Source organism: Metopolophium dirhodum, chromosome 3 (genome assembly GCF_019925205.1).
Source record: "Metopolophium dirhodum isolate CAU chromosome 3, ASM1992520v1, whole genome shotgun sequence".
Taxonomy (NCBI): Eukaryota; Metazoa; Arthropoda; class Insecta; order Hemiptera; family Aphididae; genus Metopolophium; species Metopolophium dirhodum.
In genome coordinates, this window is record NC_083562.1 from 2,776,004 (window position 1) to 2,792,978 (window position 16,975).

A 16,975-nucleotide genomic window follows, 5' to 3' on the forward strand; every position below is an offset into this window, starting at 1 on the left:
AGAACAATTTAACAATAAGCAATTTCTAATCTCATTGTCGATCCTGAGATCTGTGGTAGGTTAGGCTGTGGTTCAATGTGGGTACCGATAAAAGCAACTCGTACGCTCATGTTAATAACTCCTTAACAATATAAAATTCAATATACAAATTTAATGGCAACTTACTTAATGTTTTGACCAAATAAAGTTAATTAACAATGTCTGATTACAATTCTAAAATTTTTTTTGAATTCATCAGAAAAATTTCATTAACTGTACTTTTCATCATTCGTTTTTAGTAAATTACAATTTATTGCGATTCGATAAAATCCATATTTTCAATTTTTCAATTAGAATTCAGAATTAAAATCGGACAACGTAAACTAACTTAAATGTTGTAAAAATTTAAGGACTTTTAAACTAAAATTAACACTAGTAACATGGCCCCTTAATAAATATATATAAATTCATACAAAATTAAGTATACAATATTCTATATAATGTTACATTCAAAGATTTAAAATATTGTTTCTATTTTAAGAGGACACCACGCACAATTTTTCTTCTCAATCTTCAAGCAGGTAACATAGAAAGTTAAAATATTTAGCAGTTTACTTTTGTTAATTTTAATATTAGAGGGATATTACCAACTATCAAATTTCAAAATAATAACATAATTTGCTATCTATTTTCGGTTTTGGTGTCTTCTTAAGACCTATTAACTTATTTACATCTCATTGAATATTAATAAGATTTATTAATATAATATAGATATAATTTAGCAGCTTAGAATTTTACCACCATAACAATTTTAGTGATGTTTATGTGTTAACACTTTGCAGTAAGCATAATATGATAAAAAATTAATAATTACTTTCACACACAAATATATATTACATATATACTTGAAAATGAACTTACTTAAATTAATTCCAATGAACACTACATCTTTGTACTCTTTTAACAAAAATACTTGTTTATTTTAGTGAGTATTATATTATTAATTCAAATTAGATTAAATAAATATACTTCAACATTATTGTTACTCATTTTCATATTTTATGAATAACCATTAATTATAATACCTAATTGAAATATTAAAATAAATAAATACGAACAAAAGTTTATAACTAATAAATACATATACAATGTATATATATTTAATATAAGTAATTAAAAAAATACTTGTGTCAAATTATTAAAATTAACTATGTACAATATTATTAAAATGATAAAATAACTTTATTATCATATGAAATTTTAATTATGAAAAATATAATAAAACTACACTACTATAATATTATTATATAAATTATAAGACAATGTTTTTTCTCGTTAAAATTTAAGAAAAGAAATTAATCCATAAATCAGTCGCATGCATCTGTAAAATTCAGAAACAAATACAAACAGCTCGTCAAACCAAATCTTCGATGCCAGGAGGAACATTAATGTACAGATTCAGGTTCCGTTGAATCTGATTTATGTTTTTTAGACTCTCCACCTTCTGAATCATCATCATCTTCGTCATCTGAACGAGAGCGCTTTTGTTTTGTGTTTAACTTAACAATGATACACGTCATATTGTCACAGCCAGTGCCATCACTTAATGTATTAGGTGCCAAACATTGTTCAAATAGCTAAAATAATGAATTTAACATGATAATGAAAAAATTGAGTACATTATATTATATTAATATCTACATACTTCTTCGCAAATCGATGATAAACTGACATCTGGTTTATTGATGCGTTCCAAAATAAAATCAACAACTTCCTGGCTGCTTAATGAATTCCAAATACCATCACAAGCTAACACTATGAAATTGTTATTATCTGGTGTTACATCCAAAACAGTTACATCGGGAAGAGCTGTTATCATCTGTTCAGTATTTGGGAGATCTTTATTTTTTTTGTAATTATGATCACCTAAAAAATGTATTTAGTCATAAAATTCTTTCTTTTTTTTTTAGCAACATCTAAGGACAATAATAGAAATTATTACCCAGAGCTCTAGAAAGATTTAAGCCTCCATTTACTCGTCCGTCGCTTGAAACCCTGCCACCAGCGTTACAAATCCTCTTTAACTCTGGTTCATCTTCAGGTTTATGATCTTTTGACATATCATGAGCTTTACCATCAACAGAAACGACACACCTCGAATCTCCAGCATTAGCGACGTAAAGTTTATTGTTTACTAATAGAGCCATTACTGCTGTACAACCACTATCTTTTCCTGGCTAAGATAAAGAATACATACTTATTATTATTAATATACATGCAAAGTTATATGTTGAATACCTTAAAATACCTTGCTCTCCTACTTTGATTTTTTAACAGTTAGAAAATATTTGTTTGGGTGTTTAAATTATAACCTAGATGATAATTGTATAAAAAAAAGTGGGTAAGTGTGTGTCGCTCTACTGTACAATAGGTTACAAGTGGTGACTGTAATGGATGGTGTTAAATTTGACTTCAATGATATAATATCATTGTATACAAAAAACGATTCTGAGCAGACTGTTTGTCAGCCTAGGATACTCTTTATATTAATATTATTTATATATTATCATGGTTCAAAATTTGTATATTGTATATAATTAATATACTTTAGAAGTACCCACAGCAATTAAATATTTGCAATTTTAATTTTTAATAAAATTTAACGAAAAACAAACAATTATTCTTCTTTGTTTAAATATCTAATTAATTAATAAATACATTATGGTGTAAATTTCAAGTATCTACAGTTATTTGTTTTTGAATTACAACAAAATAAGAAAATCGCTACATAATAAATCGAGTGAATATCCAATGTAAGATATTGAACTTCAAACGCTCATAAAAATTTAATTTGACTTTCCTGAAGACATTTTTTATTTTTATAATGGTAGACAAACTTATGAGGAATCTTGTATTGAATATTTTTTAGATTTCTTACTCAAAATAAGGAGATTTATCAAATTAGAGTTACACCAAAAAGCATGATTTTAACTATTTATCGTGTACACAAAAAAATAAAAATAAAACACATCATTGTAAAATCAATACATTCATTTAAAATCAATATTGAACTGTAGCATTATATGTAAGTTAATCAGTAAGTTATTCTTAATTTACATAGAAATAAACAATCTTACTAAATACAGGGTAATTCATATCTTTTTCTTTTTCCAAAGCAGAATATTTTTCTAAATATTTTGATACATAAAAATTGAATATAGGACAAGTAGTTTATGAGTTATAAGTATTTAAAGTTTAGACAAGTGGAGTAGTGGACAAACATTTTGCGGGGTATACCACTCCACTCTGCCCAACTATAAATACTTATAACTCATAAACTAAGGATAAAAAATATTTAAAAATATAATTTTTTAATAAAAACGTTATTTTTTTAACTTGAAACTATGTAAAAAAAATATTTTCAAAAACATTAATACTTTTTGAGATAATGAGCGTTTTACACTTAATAAATCACCCTGTATAATAATAAATAAATAATTTAAAAAATGTATCAATCCGATCCAATACTTGTTTTAAAGTTAAAGGAAATGTGAATCAAAACATTTTGGAATCATTAGTATAGACAAATAATTATTCAAAACAAAGAAGAAACATGCCTCTTTTAAAAATGTATTCACTATTCAATATAAAGTCATTATTCATTACCTTATCCTCTTCATCGTCATCTCCATATACAAAACTACTAGCCGGTGTATCATCATCATCATCATCGCTATCTGAATCTGAGTCATCACTAAAAATAAAATAAATGTATTATAATATACATTTTAGTAATCTGTATTTTGAACACAGGAAAGTTAAGTTGTCAAGCATTGTTGACCAGTTTAAATGTGTTACCCCTAGTGCACAAGGCAGAGAGAACCATGATATTATCATTTAAATGGATATTTGTCAATAAATAAGGTTCTATTAAGTACTTTTTAAGAGGATGTCACAACGGCATGTGTAGTCTGAGTCTTACAAACCGTACAACATAGCAAAAACTGTTTTGAGCAAGACAATTTTACTCCCTCTGTATTTATAGTAGAATTACCAAAATTCCACAATGTTTAGGAGAGAACTTTATCTGTAGTAGTGTTTTTATTATTTGGAAAACATAAATATATTTAAAGTTTATCATTTTGAGAACATAAGGTTTTTCCATTTAATTATTAAAAACTATTGGTCAGTGGTATCATAAAAATAGAAACACTACGACACACATAAAGTTTTTCCGTGTAGTGGAATTTTGATATTTCTACTACAAATACAGAGGGAGTTAAGTTGTTCTGCGCAAGAACAATTTTTTCAATATTGTACATTAGTAAGATGGAAACAACACATGTGGGAGTGATGTCCTTGCAATGAATTGTTAAAATATTATATTAAATAATAATATTTAACAGTACATAGTAGGATATTAGTATATTCAAATGTGTTATTTAAATTCAGAAGTTAATGTCCATATGGAAAGTCAATTAATGTAATATATAAATTGACTATGCTTATGGGCAATAGACCAGTAAGACTCAATGGCAATTAAATAAAATAAAGCAATTATGTGTACAATTACAGGAACTATATCACTTGTTACTATATTCCACGCCACAAGAGAAGAAACGCGTGCAGACTGATGGCAGCGTTGTTACGAGGCCCAATTTCCCCCACTGTACAACATAATACACACTATATAACATTTTTAAACCACTAACGGTCGTGATCGTGCAACGTTGACATGTCAAATAGGCGGGGAATGAGCCAATTCGAACGCGATTTGGTCGGGGCACGAGTTCCTCCTCTCGTGAAGCGGAGTATATATAAATTTGCAGTTACTACTAATACATTCAAAATATAAATTGTACATAATATTGACATCTTAAACAACAGATTCACGTAAAAATTGATAATAACAACTCTTACTCTAACTTCAATGAGCCTTCAAACTCTTCTCCATCTTCATCAGTATCGTCTTCTGAATCCTCAAGAATTAAACATGCAGTTCCAGAACTATTTTCTTTGCCATTTTGTCCATTACTACTGCTGGGGCCGCATTCGGCTTCACTACTTTCAGCAACAAGTTCTTCAGTTTCATCATTCTCCTCATCATCATCATCATTTGGTTTGCCATTGACTTTAGCACTTGGTGAACTTTCGACTGTTGGATCTTTAGGTTTACATTCATCAATTCCATTACCAACATTTTTTTTATCGTCATCTAGAACACCAATTTCAACAATTAATTAATATATTTTAAAAAATAGGATAAACTCAAATTAATATGTACCTGCAACCATTTCGCTGCTACTGCTGCTATTAGAACCGCAGGCGTCATTTGATTCAACTAAATAAAATAAAAGTAATATAATAACATATTTTCTCTAAAAACAATTGTTATCTAACAAACCGATAGATTTAGGTTTTGAAATAGGAGATTCTTTAGAAGAACTAGGTTCGCCATCACTTTCTTTGCTAATGGCACTTTCTTTGTTTTGATCTATATTTTCAAGTATTTTATTTTTATACTTCATTATTATGTCTTCAATTGGCATTTTAGCTTCTTCATAAAGTTCAGTGAGTTCTTCTCTTTCTTCTTCTTCATCAGCTAAAAAAATTATTTTATTACCTTATAACCTTTATACATACATACAATTGGTACAAAATATATTCATTAAAGTAAATCATAGGTATCTAGACATTGGGTGGTGGTTTTAGGTTTATTTTATTTTTAAGTAGGTAATTATTATTAACTCATTGATGACACTTTATCAAACACCCCAAAATCATTATTATGGTTTGTTTTTTAATTTACAGTTTCTTTATTACTTGAGTGGTATAATCTTAACATGAGTAATGAGTATCAACATTGTCATGTCATGTCTGTATTGTATTGTATTGTATTGTATCGTCATGTCTGATGCAATGCCTCCCAAACCTCAAGACTTATGCCTCACCTTTGCATAAACATAACTATAAAACTGGTAACTACATTTAAAATTAATTATAGTATTGTACTTTTAGGAATGTCACATAAAGAAGATAGAAAAATTTTATCATTTATTAGTCCTTCATATTATCACATTTAAAAAAAATAGCTTAAAATTAGTTTTAAAATATTTTAAAGATTTAATTTTGTGTAGAAAATAATAAAATAAGTCACAACGATTAACATTTTTTGATTTACAATGAAAAAACTAAAAATTTCTTGAAGAAAAATCATTGTTTGTCGTTTGAACATTAAATGTTGTTAAAATACAACTTCTGTAAATTATGCTAATATATTTTTGATATTTTTAATTGACTGTAGGAACAAATTATAAGTAACATAATAGTGACATTAAAGTGCTTGGATATAGAAAAACACAAAAATTCAAGAAGTCATTAAAAAAGATCAAACATGTTTTAAAAAAATATGATGTGAAAAAAAAAACACTTATAAGTAATACTATGTGAAACTTTAAAAACCCAATTTTTTTTTTTGAAATTTAAAAATTTAAACAAAATAAATCATGTTGAAAACCGGTATTAGTATTCCCTTTTTTATTCTTTATTAATGTTAGGGGGGAGGGGATTTTAATGATAAACATCTTCTGGAGCCTTATTTCCATTTACTCAAAATTAAATAACATAAAGCCAATACATAATAGAAATTTAAAAAAAAAAGTTATTAGGTAAGAAGTAGTGATACATTTTAAATTCAAAAATATCTCATTAGTACTACTATAAAGATTCTAAATTGTTTTAAATAATAAATTTTAACCTAAAATTCTGGATTGTTTTCAACTAAAATTTCTACAGAATCAATTTACTTAAGTAGTAACTACCCATTATTAACCTACCACATTCTTCATTAATATCTTCTCGGAGAGCAATTAATTGTTCAACAACGGGTGTCTCAATAAGACTGTCGTCAAAGTCCATGAAAGCCTTTATCAAGGCTTTTTCGTAGTCTTGGCTATCATACAAGGTGTTTTTAACTAAGGAAGGCAACTTTTCAGCTGCATACTGGGCAACCTCAGCACCACCATGTCCATCATAAACGGCAAAGAGAGCAACCCTCTTGTCAAAGTCCAACAAACAGTTGTGCGCATCCTATAAAAATAAAAATCTATACAGATACACATACACAAAAACATCAAACACAAACACGACAGATCCGATCAAATACAAGATAGGTGGTTTCATGTCGGTGGCATTCACATCTCGTGGCCGAGGAATCCTATACAGCAGGAGGGGCAGGAGGGGCATCCACACTCTCACCCCCCCCCCCCCTCCCCCCACTTGATCACCCAACGATCATTTTAATCCCGGCAAGTACATAAAGGTATTAAAATATCAAATTCACTCCCCCCGACGGGGTTGGATTGGCACACTAGGTACGGACGTGCTGCAGTCTCGGAATTCCCCAGACGACCGTTAAAATCCCATAGGTTTACCTCTTGGGACTCGCGCCAGCCCTGCATGGAACTGGAACCGCAAGACAACCACCCGTTGGCCGAGTCTTCGGATTCCTTGTCGGTGATCGGTTTGCTCAGATACGTGCCCATCGTTATATATGAACCGTGTGTTTGCGTAACGATGTATCTGCGACGAGGACGTGTTTTATGTCGATTACACTGGGCCGTTCGCCGTTCCCGGACCGGATGTCGTATTGTCGTCTGTCGTCGGCGGTCGGTCAGTAGACTCGAGATGGCGTAATTCGCGGTTAACCGGTTAACGGTGGATTCGGCGACTCGGACGGACGACGTGCTGCTCAGTACCGCGGTAAGTCTGTAATGAACGCCATACCAATTTAACGATGCGAAAAAACCCGACGGACGCGGATCGGCGTTCGCTATTGGGTGGCGGGCGGCGGCGAAAAATGTTTTACGATAAATCGCGCGCGTTCGCTCGGTGTTACCAACCGTCGGCGCCCGGTACGAATTTAAATACAAAGAGATTCGCGTTCGCGCACCGTCCGTCCCCCCGACCCGGTGCAACCGCGGGCCCGGCTCATAATCTGAATATCAGACGACGGCGACGCAACCGCCTGGGAATGCCGCGCGAGGCGATGACCGGACGGGCCTGACGCGTCGTCGTCTAACCTAACCGTTCACCGGCGGCCATCTCTTTGTTAGTTTCCGATCGAAATCCTTCCCGCCAGTTTTTGCGTTCTCGGCTCATCCGGTCGGAAATCCAAAGATCACGACGCATCGTGTTCACAATGAAATCGATTGTTCCCTAAGATTTCACATAATAAAATTATAATATTATATTATTTTGTCCGAGGTCACGACCGAAGAGCTGCTTCATATTCGCATATTCGTAAAATCGGTAAATTTATGAAATCAGTTGGAAGTTTCGTGGCTCATTCGTTCATCGATATCCAACTTTCTAAGACGGGATAATTCATGAGTCATTTTAAAAATCCTCGATCGTATCACTGATCGTAGTTTTTGCTTTTCGAATAAGTGTAATATTTAAGATATTATTTACCATTGGTCACGTTGAGAATTGTTAGTTTATGAATTCTTGTATCACGTCTTCCGTTCGTGGACCTATGGCTATATTTTACTAAGTTTACACCATGCTACTGGGAATTATACTTTTTTTTCCAAAAACTTAACTAGTTTTTAAATGGCCAAGCTCTACTACTAGTCAATAGTCGTCAACTGCAATTTATGTCAGCTACCCTTATACCCAATGCCCACCAAATGCATCTGAAATAACAAAATTTGTTATCCAAAGTATTGTGTACCCATTACATTGTTCTATGGTATACCATTACTCACCAGCCTATTTAAATTAAATTTTGAGTTTACATAAATAAGTTAAATTTTTGATTAGCTGATTAGCTTATCTATGCAAGACTATATTTTATCAATGAATATTATTGTATTAGGTAGGATTACTAATTCAAAGAATTAACAAAAAAGAACAATTGTGTAAATTTAAATAGTTTATAATATTTAGCTGGAACAAAGCTTTAGCTAATTGTAGTTCTTATCTACAAAATTTAAATAGTGCTCGTGTATTAAAAAAATATAAAAAACAAAATCTAACTTTTAACTAATAATAATAACAAAATATCTATAGTAATATTATAGTAAGTATACATTTAAAAAAAAAAAAATAGATTTTTCTACCTAAATTTAAATAAAATTGAGTTATCATATACCATTACAAAATAATTCCAAATTCTTTGTTTAACATTTAACAATTCGGAATTTAATATCCATAAATAATAATCAAAAATAAACAAAATATAACTAATATAGGAATGAATGGATTGAAAGTTTAATTTAAGTAGAAAGTATAATTTGATATATCTTGCCCAATATAGTTGTATAAAAAAAACTAGATAATATTAATTAATGGATGACCTTTCCATGCACAGATAAATCACAAATTAAAATGAAACTGTGTTAAGTAAATAATAAACTTTAAATATGACTTCAACAGATGAGTAGGTTTCTTGTTTGTTCTTAAATTGACGAATGATCCATTATGTTCTTGATCAATGATGGTGCAATCCTAAAATTAAAATTAAATATTAAATAAGCCATTATTTATAAGCATTATTATTTTTTTACAGTATGATATAATATATAATCTATACATAATGAACTACTAAATTATGAAAACTGTTCATTTTTTAGATTTTAAATCCAGGCTGATGGAATAGTTTGAGTGTGGACAATATAATAAAGTGAGAATTACAGGTAATGATGGACTGATTGGCTGGGATATTTAAAGAATTAATTAAAGCAAGAAAATGTTTACATCGGGAGAAAATAAATGGGTAATTAAAAAGAATGTGTGGGTTGTTGCAGGAAGTTGGGGAGAGTTATAGCAAGTACAGAGGGGATGGGGGTTAAGTATGTTAATTTTTATTTTTAAAGGTATTATCACACAACTTAATTCATATTATATTAGTGACTAACAACCACAGAATATTTAATAATATTACAAAACAAACTATATAACAGTCCATAATAAACATGTTGATCGCGTAGTCTTTTAGTAGTCCTCACTCCAGTGCGTAATATAATAATAACTTATAATAAATAGAAACAACACATATTATGGTCATACTTTCGAACAGCATATAAACAAATATTTTTAAATATCTATGTAACCACGCTAACCAATGTTCTGCTGAATGCTAAGAATACAAATTAACATCGGCAAGCAGTCCACATGTTGAACACAAAGTTAGGATTTTTTTTAAACCATTAATAACAATTATAAAACATACTTTTTGATCATGTGTTCGTAAATCGATACTGGAATGATTGTTATACTAATTGAATCTGAGGCATTAGCAATAATGTCCACTATTTGTTTGTCTTTCATGCCAATGATATTTTGTCCATTTACTTCCAATAACTGATGATCGGTGAGCACTCCATTACGAGCAGCTGATGAATCTTTAACAATATTGTTAATCTTACCATTTTTGAACTGAAATCCAACTTGACCAGCACGGTCTTTGTACAGAATTATTGTACGTTCCAAAGGCCTTAATATAAAAAATATTAATTAATATATTTAATAAAAATTCTTTAGTTTATCTATTTTACCTGTCTCTTACAATAACACTTATGTTATTTACTGAACATTCTCTAAAGATTTTGTTCACTTTATCAACACTCATTCCCGCAACAAAAACTTCATTAATTTGTAATATTTGATCACCGAATCTTAAACCAGCTTTAGCAGCAGGACTGTCTTGAATTACAACACTAACAAATATGCCATTGTTGAATGTGGACATTTTTAATCCAATCTGTCCTTTTCCATCTTTACATAACACCAACTAAAGTACAAAATACATTTTAGCTTTTAAGAACTTTACAAACAGAGAAAACAGCAGTAGCTACAAGTAAACTACAAATCACTTATTTACCTTACGCACACCATTTGTCACATGTGCAGGAATATCCTGGAAAGGAATCGCTACAACATTATTTTTCGATTCAATTTTCTGGGAAGGAATGTCTCTGTTATTCTGTGCTAGAATACTGAGCTCTAATCCCAAATAATCATTGAGTATTGGGTACATGGCACCTAGTGATTCTTGATCCATTCCCGATGGATGCGGTGGACAAATAGCCATAAACGGAGGTGGATTCTCATTTTGTTGTACAATTTGATTTTGTGTCTGCAATGTATATAAACCAAACAAAATCAGGTAAGTATGTGACAAGAAACGAAATAAAATTCAATCTAAAAAATAAATTCTAAAAATGATATTCTGCATTACAGGCACTATTAAAAGTGAATGGTTAATTGTTGAAATAAAATTCCGTTACAAATGAACAGTTCACAATTGTGTTCACCGCCGAACATACAACACATACGAATGCGACATACCTTAATGAATTCGTCCAATTTTAAATCTTCCAAAGAAGGGTACAGCGACATGACGTTGGTTTGGCTTTATAGAGCAAATTACAAAAGAGTATCGAAGATTGGAAATTGTCAAACGGAAAACAATTTCTGTAAGACTAAATGCGAAAAAATCGTACGACGTGTACCAAGTGGCAAACACCTACAAATGTTTACTGTTAGTCTGTAACTATAATTTGTAGACTGTAGAGTGAAGTCAGTGTAGACTGTAGAACTATAAGCTGTAGTCTATACTCTATAGTATGCGAAAATGTTCCATAATGATGTCGGTAATCGGTATGACTCATTTATTATTGTTTTACATTTTTCCCTTATCTTTCTTCTACACTCAGCTGTTAATGACCTGTAAGACAGGTGGTGGGAAAACGGGAAAAACACTATCACAGTATCGCACGAGTGATAAACAAAATAAAGTCAGTGAAATACTTATTTTATTTGTTAATTATTATTTATTATATTTTAAAATGTTATTACATGTTTGGTAATAGGTGCATATATATATTTATAACATTAATAATTCGAGGAAAGTGTGTTCAATAAGTTACTATAGAATATAAAATATTAAATAGGTAATTAATGGTCTTAGCCAATAGCCATTGGTAGATGATATGATATATGAATATATTATGGTAAATATATTTATTATTTATATATGACGATGGGTTATCGCTCGTTTGCCTTTGTTTAAAAAGTTGGCACATCGGTGCAGTCGTGCAGAACTATTCTTGGTCAAAATAAACTAAACTTACATTTCCAAATTTTTGTTAACACTGAAATACCTACAACATTTTGGAAAAATAATACAATAATAATTATGAAAATATATAGTACCTAATAAAAATAATAAAATAGATAATAGTTAACACAATTTTGGTTTGAAGACCTTTTAGATTCTTCCAACAAATCCAAGTGTCATTCCTATATATTATTTTTTATTCTATTATTCTGCATATAAATAGAAAATACGTGCCAATGACAAAAAGAGTACAAGACCGTGAACATAAGGAAAAAATAAGAGTCACACAAGGTGTACAAATTAATAATAATTTATTAATAACTAATAACGCAAAGTTTAACGGTCAAGTTGGAGGGTAAACAAAAAAAAAGCATAATACTTGTATTTGACAAGTATGGCATTGAAGGGAGGGGTGCTATGTGAAACTTCTATAAACAATAAATATTTCGTTCAAGTACTTATACCTATAGATTTCATATTTGAGCCATACCATGCCATCCATCGCTTGATTACGAAATAACGTTGTTTGAAATAAACTATATTAATATACTTATATTCTACGGCACCCAGATTTGGGGCTCCGCCAAACTCTCCAACACGAGAACAATTATTCAGGGCTCAGGCATTCCAGTCAATCTGTCTGCGGCAAATCGCCTCTGCTCCATGGTACATCACAAAAAATAATTTTCACAAAGACCTAAATATTCCATCGCTCTCCCAATTAACTAAGTCTCACTACGTCTCCTTTCATTCTAAGTTAATCCATCACAAATTCACAACAATCCAAAACGCCTATCTTCTGTTACAATCCCTGATAACCCCCAGAGACGTCTTAAGATCCTGGTCTAGATATCTCCTATAATTTAATCTGTCGGGTGGCACTACCGAGTGCCCTCCCAATATCTGTTAGTCTCGCTATGTATAAATTATTATCTTTAAGCAAAATTACTTATTGTACCAAATGTGTATTATTGATTGTAATTATATTTTAATAAAAAAAAAAAAGTATATTATTTTTGATTCTGGCCACAACATCGGGCATTGCGTAGCAATGAAACGAAAAACACTATAAACAGTACAGAACAAAATTAAAACCAATATACAAGTGGAAATTAATTTCGTTTAGCATTTTGCGGACAATCAAACGCAACATTTTCAAAATACAATCGGTACAAGACAGACGACAGTGAAAACTGGATATAAATGCATATCGCGTCAACATATAGTGCCCGATCGCAGTTTTATCAGGATTCTTAATATTTTGAATAATATGTTCAGGACATTCAAAAAGGAGATGACCAATAATCAAACAAACAATACAACCATCATTAATGTTTGCTCTTTACTGGACGCCATGTATGTATTTTTCTAGGTTGAACAATGTACGCGAGTCTTCATGTCAACGCACCACACTTATGCACTATTCGTGAGGACGTCAGGTCGTATAGTTAGTTTAGTACCTACCGCCAAGTGAAGTTTTGCTAGGATTTCAACTTTTGTATATATATATATATATGTACAGGCACCTAATAAAGACATGGCCAAGCGTTATACTATTATAGAATGAATATATTATAATATACTATGACAATTTAAGAACAACGTGACTTGAAGATTTAAATTTCAAATATTTGGTCGATGTTTGCTCTTTAGTGAGACGCCCTTGCACATACTTTTTATAGGTTCAACAGTGCAAGTGGGTCTTCGTGTCAACGCACCATACTTATAATGTACTATTAGTCAGGTCGTATAATATAGTTTGTTTAGTACCTTCTGATCGTAGTTTAAAGCTTTGCTATGAGGACTTTACTTTTATCTAAATATATTATTTTATGTACAGCCGTACAGGACGCCCGTTTAATAAATATAATGAGGATACATTATGATAATTTAAAAATAATGTGACTTGAAGATTTAAATTTTAAATATTTGGTCGATGTTTGCTCATTATACTGGACGCTATGCACATACTTTTTATAGATTCAACAGTGCAAGTGGATCTCATGTCAACGCATCATATACTTATGCACTATTTGTCAGGTCGTATACAGTTCATTCAGTCCATGGTCCTGATGAGGGCTGAGAACAGTTTTATTAGGATTCTCACTTATATATTATATGTATATTTAATTATATAAAAATAATATATACAGATTACAGGTTACAATAACAGATAACAATAAAAATATGGCCAAACGTTATATAAATAGAATAAAGATAAATATATTATAATTAAAGAACAACGCTACCTAAAGTTTTAAATTTATAATATTTGGTTGATGTTTTCTCTTTACTGGACACACTTTACATATCTGTGTTCAACTGTCTGATGAGTCTTCATATCGACGTACCAAACGTATGCACTATTTATCAGGAATCAGGATGTCAGGTCGTATATAGTTTGCTTAGTAGCGCCTGGCCGAAGTTTGGCTAAAAATTCTACAAAATATGTGTCTATATTTTATAATATGTACAGGACGACCAATAGGTAAGACATGACCAAACGTTATACAAATGCAATGTGGATTTATGAATATATGATCGTTAAAAAATAACGTGACTTAAAGTTTAAGACATGACCAATCGTTGTACAAATACAACGTGGATAATGGATATATGATAATTAAAAAATAACGTGACTTAAAGTTTTCGATTTAAAATGTTTGATATTGATTTTTGGTCTTAACTGGACGCCTTTCACATAATTATGTACCTATATTCAACAGTACAAGCCGGTCTTCATGTCAACGCTTATACTTAGAATATGCAATATTCGTCAGGTCGTATATAGTTTGCTTAGTAGCGCCTGGCCGAAGTTTGGCTAAAACTTCAACACAATATGTGTCTATATTTTATAATATGCACAGGACGACCAATAAAGACATGACCAAACGTTATACAAATGCAATGTGGATTTATGAATATATGATAATTAAAAAATAACGTGACTTAAAGTTTTTAATTTCAAATGTTTGATATTGATTTTTGGTCTTAACTGGACGTCTTTCACATAATCGTGTATATTCAACAGTGCAAGCAGGTCTTCATGTCAACGAATTATACTTGTAATACGTATATACAATATTCGTCAGGTCGTATAGTTTGTTTAGTATTGCCTGACCGTAGTTTTGCTAGGACTTTCACTTTGGTGTAAATAGTATATATATTATAATATTATCTACAGGACACCCAATAAAGACATGGTCAAATTGTATACAAATATAAGTACCCACATATGATAATTAAAGCACAACGTGACTTAAAGTTTTTAATTTCTTATACTTGGTTGATATTTGCTCTTCCCTGGACGCCCTGCACAATTTTCTGTAGGATACGATTACGGAGTTCGTGGTTCACTGCCTTCCACTACACTAATTTATGCACTTAGTCCTGCAGCCGCAACCTATATATGGTTTGATGCGTGGACAACGGAAGCCCAAATTACTTCCGGTATGGAATTTCCTATGTGTTACACATTTAACTTATATTGAATAGTTTTATTTAAAATGTTATTTCAACTTTAGTAACAGGTGTTTCTTGGAGCGCCCGTCTCATAGCAGCTTCCCAAATGTGCAGCAGTTGCAGGACGCGCGAACTAGTTGGAAGTCCTCTGGGCTTCCGGTAAATGATTTAATCACATTAATGTTTCAATTTACATACGAGTAAATCTTTGTTTTATTTTGTTTTGGGGTATTACGGTTGTTGTCGTTATCGGACATTGTGAAAAAGGGGCGAACTCACTACTCGCTGTAATGATCAGAGTGGAGTCAGATGGCTGAAACAAAGAAAAAAATATAAATTAATCTTAATAGTTATGGGTACATAGTTTCAGCAGTGTGTGATCAAATGATGAAAACCTTACAAATGTATTAATTTGAAGGTAATAAAAACATTTTTTAGTTAAATATTATTAACATTTTATAACCTATATACTATATAGGTACTCAATAACGATATACACTTGATTTGATACCTACCGTAAACCGGGGTAACATTGTCTCATTTTTGAGCTTTTTTAAACTTAAATGTTAAATGTAACTAAAATTAAAATAAAATTTTTTTACATAAATGTGTTCAGATATGTCTTTTGCAAAATCAAAGTTTTTATTTTTTATTCATAAAAAATGTTTCCAAAAACATGGGCCCAAATTTTCAGCCACGGGGTAACTTTAACCCACCACCAAACAGGCGCGGATTCAGTGGGGGCGGCATGGGCCAACAGCAGGTTTGTCAATAGGTTTATAACAAAGTTATTAACATAATAGGTCATTCTATGACGATAATTAAGATACTTTTACTGTTCATCATATATGGGTTATATTTGCAAGTTGCATGCTTATAAAATATGTTTTTGGAATTTTGGATCGTGGAAAACTATTACGTTACAGCTATAAGTCAAGATATAATGACAAATATCGATTCTGTAGATTGATTCCTTTTTTCGTATCGACTCAAAAGCATTCGATTAGAACAAGGGTTCTCGACCTTTTGACGGCCACGCCCTCTTTCAAACTATTGTATGAGTTCATGCCCCACACCCTCACTAGTCACTACTATAAATTATATACTATAATATACTAATTATAAATAAATAATAATATTGTAGTCGGCTAGGAACCGGCTTCGCGCGCTTACGTCAAATGTGGTTGATACCAACGATAACAGATGGCGCTGCCAGTTATGTTCGGAGCTCGTTAACCCCGTAGAGTAATATACCTTTTATAGGTCTATGCGTGAACCGTATATTGCGCAGGTAAATAAATAAAGGGCCGACCGTTTATTTTTTTTCAACTTTTTTAGTACTTACCCATTAATTATTATTGTAGCTACAAGCTGTTTAATTACGATCACATTTTATTCGTGCGATATTTA

General features: G+C 31.1%; 2 protein-coding genes across 2 annotated transcripts; both read right to left on the minus strand.

The window, feature by feature from the left end:
• Positions 1-1,199: 1,199 nt before the first annotated feature.
• Positions 1,200-7,923, minus strand: LOC132940392 (probable protein phosphatase 2C 6). The gene is made up of 9 exons (XM_061007976.1): positions 7,413-7,923; positions 6,816-7,068; positions 5,384-5,581; positions 5,264-5,320; positions 4,900-5,194; positions 3,646-3,733; positions 1,982-2,216; positions 1,685-1,905; positions 1,200-1,616 (listed from the first exon to the last, which is right to left on the minus strand). The coding sequence occupies exons 1-9, from the start codon at positions 7,521-7,523 to the stop codon at positions 1,425-1,427; spliced, it is 1,650 nt and encodes a 549-aa protein (XP_060863959.1). The 5' UTR covers positions 7,524-7,923; the 3' UTR covers positions 1,200-1,424.
• A 980-nt stretch (positions 7,924-8,903) lies between these two features.
• On the minus strand, positions 8,904-11,653 carry LOC132940393 (syntenin-1-like). Its single transcript, XM_061007977.1, has 5 exons — positions 11,332-11,653; positions 10,865-11,119; positions 10,539-10,774; positions 10,214-10,477; positions 8,904-9,489 (listed from the first exon to the last, which is right to left on the minus strand). Exons 1-5 carry the CDS (start codon positions 11,380-11,382, stop codon positions 9,441-9,443), a joined length of 855 nt encoding a protein of 284 aa, XP_060863960.1. The 5' UTR covers positions 11,383-11,653; the 3' UTR covers positions 8,904-9,440.
• Between the last annotated feature and the right edge of the window lie 5,322 nt (positions 11,654-16,975).

What these genes read in the sequence shown, in the direction of transcription:
- LOC132940392 (XM_061007976.1), bottom strand. Translation starts at nt 7,523, where the DNA reads ATGGGCACGTATCTGAGCAAACCGATCACCGACAAGGAATCCGAAGAC. An exon ending in AGATATTAATGAAGAATGTG is followed by an intron (nt 5,582 to 6,815) that starts GTAGGTTAATAA and finishes TAATTTTTTTAG; the next exon opens with CTGATGAAGAAGAAGAAAGA. An exon ending in TTCAAAACCTAAATCTATCG is followed by an intron (nt 5,321 to 5,383) that starts GTTTGTTAGATA and finishes TATTTTATTTAG; the next exon opens with TTGAATCAAATGACGCCTGC.
- LOC132940393 (XM_061007977.1), bottom strand. Translation starts at nt 11,382, where the DNA reads ATGTCGCTGTACCCTTCTTTGGAAGATTTAAAATTGGACGAATTCATT. An exon ending in AATTGGACGAATTCATTAAG is followed by an intron (nt 11,120 to 11,331) that starts GTATGTCGCATT and finishes TATACATTGCAG; the next exon opens with ACACAAAATCAAATTGTACA. An exon ending in TACGAACACATGATCAAAAA is followed by an intron (nt 9,490 to 10,213) that starts GTATGTTTTATA and finishes TTTTAATTTTAG; the next exon opens with GATTGCACCATCATTGATCA.